At 38.9% G+C, this 6,081-nt stretch overlaps 1 protein-coding gene across 1 annotated transcript in view; it reads right to left on the reverse strand.

Moving 5' to 3' along the window:
- Positions 1-147: 147 nt before the first annotated feature.
- cript (cysteine-rich PDZ-binding protein) overlaps positions 148-6,081 on the reverse strand; it is a 10,871-nt gene continuing 4,937 nt past the window's right edge. The window contains exons 3-5 of the mRNA XM_005919470.3: positions 2,149-2,203; positions 1,895-1,998; positions 148-471 (exon numbers count right to left, since the gene is read on the reverse strand). Of these exons, the coding sequence (XP_005919532.1) occupies positions 407-471; positions 1,895-1,998; positions 2,149-2,203 (224 nt within the window). The 3' untranslated portion in view covers positions 148-406. The remainder of the gene's footprint in view (positions 472-1,894; positions 1,999-2,148; positions 2,204-6,081) is intronic.

The following is a 6,081-nucleotide window of genomic DNA, read 5'->3' on the forward strand; positions in this document are numbered from 1 at the left end:
GGGGCAGAGGGGTCACACCTGACCGTTTCCAAATATGATTATGTCAGAATAAACTGATTATTTCAGGCATATGAGACAAATGTGCGTCACGGGCTAAATTTAAACACTTTATGTCTGAAGGCAAGGAGACAAAATGACCCGGTCAGATGTCCTCGTAGTGGAAGCTTTATTTCACATAACAACAGCAACACGGCATATATTACATACAGAAATTAACATCTTGAAAAGGAAAGAACTGAATTTAAAATACAGGAAAAGTCTGAGAGTGTTGACTCAAAACAAGCGATAACGGGTGGTGTATTTAGAGATGGCCTGCGTATGGCCACTGTAACAGCTCCAGCAAACAAAGCCACCTCTCTTTCAGTCCGTTATTCACGTGTGGAGCCTCTCCCTGATCAGCATGCAGTTACACAGACGTCTGTTTGTAGTTCTTGGTGTCCAAAACCTTCTTTCCACACATTGCACAGATTCCTGGACACAACAGAGAGAGAAAAGAACAATGCAAAAATGGTTTAAGCAAGCATCATTATTTTATCAGAGGTTTTTGGCCTCTTTGGGGCAGCAGAACTGAACTGTGAACAGAAAACAGCAGCATCAGCTCCGTCTATCAAACTGATGAGTTTAAGTTAAATATTAACTCTCCTGTAACTATGCTTTTTGATCACATCAATTCCTGAGGAAGACCAGAGGTCCTTTTATCTGCAATATGCCCAGCCCTACTTGTGACAAATGGGGCTCCATCCATGGCAGGAAAAGTGAGTGGTCAGCAAAATATTTATTTTAATTTGAAAGGGAATTATCAAAATGGGTTTTTTTTATTATTAGTATTTCAAATGTGCAAAAAAATAGTTTAGTTATAGCTCCCTTTTTTTTTTTTAATGGACCTTTTGGTGTGCATTTGTGAGAGGTCACCAGATTTACAGGGGAAAAGGAATAAAAAATTACATGTTTTTCAATACAGTTGTGTGGTTTTGAAATTGATCATGATCTGCTGCTTACTGGCTGCTAAAAAGTATCTGCCCCAGATAAATTCCTCGGTTTGAAAATCTGGCCCAACTAACTTCTTAGTTGAATAGCCATGCATTATAGGAATACATAACTGTTTTGACCTCACTTTCATGTTAAAGTTTCCAAAAACATCCAAGCCTCAAGCAGGCTGTTCTTTTGTAACCCTGTTGTTGAATTCGTATTTGCCGAACCACGTGGGAATGAAGCTGTCATGCACTGTACTTTGCCCTATTCATCCTTTGTATTTGTTATTATATTTGCCCCTTGCTTCTTTATCTGGCCTGATAACCTGTAGCCACACTGGACCATGTAAGTAACATGAAGATCAACATATCTATACCTTTTGAGACATAATGTCATTTGTATTATCTAATGTAAACAGCTAGCACTGTCAGCCATGCTACCTTTGAACTGTTAAACTAATCTTCTTGAAAGATTAAATCTTAGACCACTCAGGCAAATGCTGACTTCAGAACTACGGAAGAGGGACTGTTCATTGATCTGACTGACTCAAGAACAAAGATCTAGTCCAAGACCTTTAGTAGATATAAAATAGATTAAAGAGGGGGAAAAGCCCACCGCAGGTCAGAGTCCTCTCACATTCCCAGCTACTGCCACATCCTAATCTGAGCATTTTTGCCTCAATTTAAAGACAAAAAAAGAAAAATAAGTAGATGTGTCAGAAGCAGTTGCTTAACGGTTTTCAGAGCTTAAAGCTGTGAAGAAAAGCAAGACTACAAGTATAATGTTTACAAAGAACATCTGTGTATTGATCTGTGTATCATGCAGAGAGGCAGTTTTGTTAGAATCTGCTGAAAGCAATAAATGCATTCAAGTTTTGGACCCACAATAGCATTCCTGCATGGTAAGCAGTGCGACTTTGTACCTTTCTTGTATGCACAGCCCTGGCAGTAGTGTGATCCAGCCTGATGAACTGAGCTCTTGCAGATCCTGCAGATAGCAAAGCCGGACTTGCTGTAAGGGTCGAACCTGCGATGGGAAAGAATTATAGACACATAACTACAGATGCCGTAAAGTTAGCGCCATGGCTGTAATGAATTAGCAAGTTAAAATGGTGATTTTCATGCGAGAAAGTATGTAGGTCTTCTATGTGAAAATAGAGACGCTGATGGCGCTCACCTGGCTTTCTTAGAAGTCAACATCTTATTCTCATTTAGTTTGCGCCCACCACTCTCTGATTGGAAAAAGCAGAAAGGATCCAATCAAACATCATCATTAAAGTAACATCACATTAAAACCACAAAAAAAGCTTCTGTGCAGGCCGGTAGTCCTGTATCACCACTCAGCCTACACTTGTGAAAAGAAAGTGCCCCATCTATCAGTTCTAAGCTTTTGCAGATCAGGACATAAATAAAAACTTCAAAAACAACATCAGATGAACAACAATACATCTTACACCGTGTGATTGTTTCCTTGAACAAAAACTAAGCAGAAATGGATAAATTGTGTATAAAAACCTAAGTGAACAACATGATTCAGGCATGTGTTTATGCATAGTGGCATTTCCATTAGGTAGAGGTCTGGACTTTGACTGGGCCATTGCAAAACCTTGATTGTTTTACTTTTCAGACATTCAGCTCTATATTCGCTGCTGCTCTTGGGATCATTGTCCTGTTGCATCAGCCAGATTTTAGCTGTTGGACAGAGGGCCTCACAGATAAGTCTATGATCAACTCAATGACTGCAAGGTGACCAGGTCCTGTGGCTGCAAAACAACCCCAGATCATAACTCCTTCCCCATCGTGTTTGTGCTGACACGTTGTGTTTGATTTTCTCCATGCACAGTGTTACGCATTATGGCTATTCTGATCTCTTCTGTGCAAAGAACCTTGCTCCAAAAGTCTTTTGGTTTGTTCAGATGCAACTTGGCAAACCTAAGCTGTGCTGCCATGTTTGTGTTAGAGAAAAGAGGCTTTCTTCTGGTCTTGTGTGAATTTGCAGGCACATTCATTCCTGGGAAGATTGAAAGTTTTCCACTTTATAATAATTTTTAATCACTGTAGAATGATCAAACTATAAACAGACTGATGAACAGCAACAAATGCTTCTCTAAGATCATTGCTGACATCTTTCTTCCTTGGCATTATGTTAAAATACAACTGAATGCTCCAGACAAGCAAATTGCTAAAACCTATGCTTTTATAGAGATGCTCACACTTGCTGTTGATCAAACCAAAACTAAATGGATTTGACTATCAGTCCCTGAATGCTACCTACCCTCTTAATTCCTACAGTAAGGGTGTTAGTTTTTACAGGACTGCAGGATTATAGTAAAGGGATAAATTATGCTGAACTGACATTTTTCTTTGTGCTTTTGTGCTTTTGCACTGGAAAGATGAGCTAGGTCATTGGTAATGTCTGCCATGTGCTAACTGCCTAATGTTACTTATAATGCATGGTGTCTGGCCAAAAAAAAAAAAAAATGTTTAGCCCGTGCAACAGGGACACTGATTGATTAATGTACAGTTTATTGCCCACTTCAAATATGAAGAGAAAGGTTATACAAACCAGGAAGCACTGGATCTCAGTTAACTGTTCTCATAGACCAATGATTGATATCACCTAAGTGGGTAAAAACTTTATTCTTTCCTTTCATGTTTTTTCTGTAATTACCAGTAACAGATGCTAATAAGATGTGCTCTTGAGAGTAGCTTTACATTAAAAGTTATAGCCTTTGTTTCACTGGACAAGATTATTGGTTCTTTCATTTGGGGAGGGAAGCCACCTAGGGTTTCTAAAACCTTACTGCAGCGATGCAGATTTAGTGGAGGATTTGCATTACCTAATTTTCTAGCCTACTACTGGGCCGCTTACATCCATAAACTTTGCTACTGGCTAAAATCTTCTGGTTCCTCGTGGTGTAAATTGGAGCTATCATCATGTAAGGGCTCTTCTATACCAGCTTTGCTCTATTCCTCTTTACCCGTAAAACCCTCTCTGTATACTGATAATCAATTGGTTCTTAACACACTCAAAATCTGGTTTCAGTTTAGACGGCACTTTAATTTTGTAATGCTATCTTCCTCGGGTCCTCTAAGCGACAACTATTTGTTTCCCCCTTCACTCTTGGACTCAACATTCTCAGTGTGGTGTGACAAGGGTATAAAACAGTTCAAACATTTATATGTGGATGGTGTTTTCGATAGTTTTCTCAATTTGTCTTCTCGTTACGATCTCCCTATTACCCATTTGTTTTGCCATTTTCAAATTTGAAATTTTGTTGCCAAGAGTTTCCCAAATTTCCCGTCTTTACCTCCAGAACAGCAGTGGGAAACTACGTTATCATTTATTCTTCATCACAGAGGAACCATTTCGAAACTCTATGATACTATCTTGTCTTTTAGTAACCACTCTAATGTTAAGCTTAAGTGTACATGGGAAGGAGACTTGGAATTCAAATACACGAGGAGTCTTGTGAACAGGCTATAGCGAGGGTACGGTCTTCCTCATTCCTGCGTGGTTCGGCAAATACGAATTCAACAACAGGGTTACAACAGCCTGCTTGAGGCTTGGATGGTTTTGGAAACTTTAACATGAAAGTGAGGTCAAAACAGTTATGTATTCTTATAATGCATGGCTATTCAACTAAGAAGTTAGTTGGGCCAGATTTTCAAACCGAGGAATTTATCTGGGCCAGATACTTTTTTTGCAGCCAGTAAGCAGCAGATCATGATCAATTTCAAACCCACACAAACTTTTTCCCCTGTAAATCTGGTGACCTCTCACAAATGCACACCAAAAGGTCCATTTAAAATAAAGGGAGCTATAACTAAACTATTTTTTTTTTTTGCACATTTGAAATAATAATAAAAAAAAACCCCATTTTGATAATTCCTTTCAAATGAAAATAAATATTTTGCTGACCACTCACTTTTCCTGCCATGGATGGAGCCCCATCCGTCACAAGTATACAGACACGCTTCATATCCAGACCATTTTCCTCAAAAAGAGCTGAAATCTTCTCAAACATTATTTCGCCAGCTGTGTGTCCCTCTAACGGTAATAAGCTGAGCAATTTTGCATCCAAAAAACAGACATATATGCACAACTGTGCATTATCAGTTCTGTCTGTGAACCCATCTCCTGCTATAGATATTACATCAGTTTTCTTCAGGTCATCTAACAGCATTTCAAACTGTTCTGACGCCAGAACTTAAACTCTACGAATATTTGAACTGTCTGACAGGGTTACGCTTTTAATAGCAGATGTCACACTTTAATTTTTTCGTCACTTATCACCACATCCACCACGGCCAGCATGCAGTATTTCACATTTGTTTCCCAAATTTCCCGTCTTTACCTCCAGAACAGCAGTGGGAAACTACGTTATCATTTATTCCTCATCACAGAGGAACCATTTCGAAACTCTATGATACTATCTTGTCTTTTAGTAACCACTCTAATGTTAAGCTTAATTGTACATGGGAAGGAGAACTAGGAATTCAAATACCTGAGGAGTCTTGTGAACAGGCTATAGCAAGGGTACGGTCTTCCATCTCCTGTGCTCGTCTTGGACTTATTCAATTTAAGGTCATACACAGGGTGCATTTCTCTAAGTCTAGACTTTCTGAATTGTATCTAGAAGTGGAAAATAAATGTGATAAATGCCATGGCTCTCCTTGTCACCTTAGTCACATGTTTTTTCTGTGTCCTGAGCTGGAAGGTTTCTGAACAGGGTATTTTGCTATTATGTCAACTGTTCTTGGGGTAACTCTTCATCCTTGTCCTCTAATTGCTGTATTCGGGATTCCTGATCGCTCACTTACACTTGATTCTACACAAAAGGATATTATAGCCTTCACATCCTTATTAGCGAGACGTTGGAAGTCTGTTAAGTATCCTACTATTTCCCGGTGGCTTAAAGATGTCATGTTTTTTTTTAAAACTTGAAAAAATTAAATATACATCGAGAGGTTGCACAGCCAAATTTTTCCACAAGTGGCAACCCTTTATTATACTGTTCTATTCCTGTAAAAAAAAAAAATAATAATAATTATATATATATATATAACACCCAGCACGCCCCTGCGGGCGGTTTATCCTTCAAGCTCG

This window comes from Haplochromis burtoni, unplaced genomic scaffold, assembly GCF_018398535.1.
Source record: "Haplochromis burtoni strain Fernald_Lab_line unplaced genomic scaffold, NCSU_Asbu1 Contig_37, whole genome shotgun sequence".
NCBI lineage: Eukaryota > Metazoa > Chordata > Actinopteri > Cichliformes > Cichlidae > Haplochromis > Haplochromis burtoni.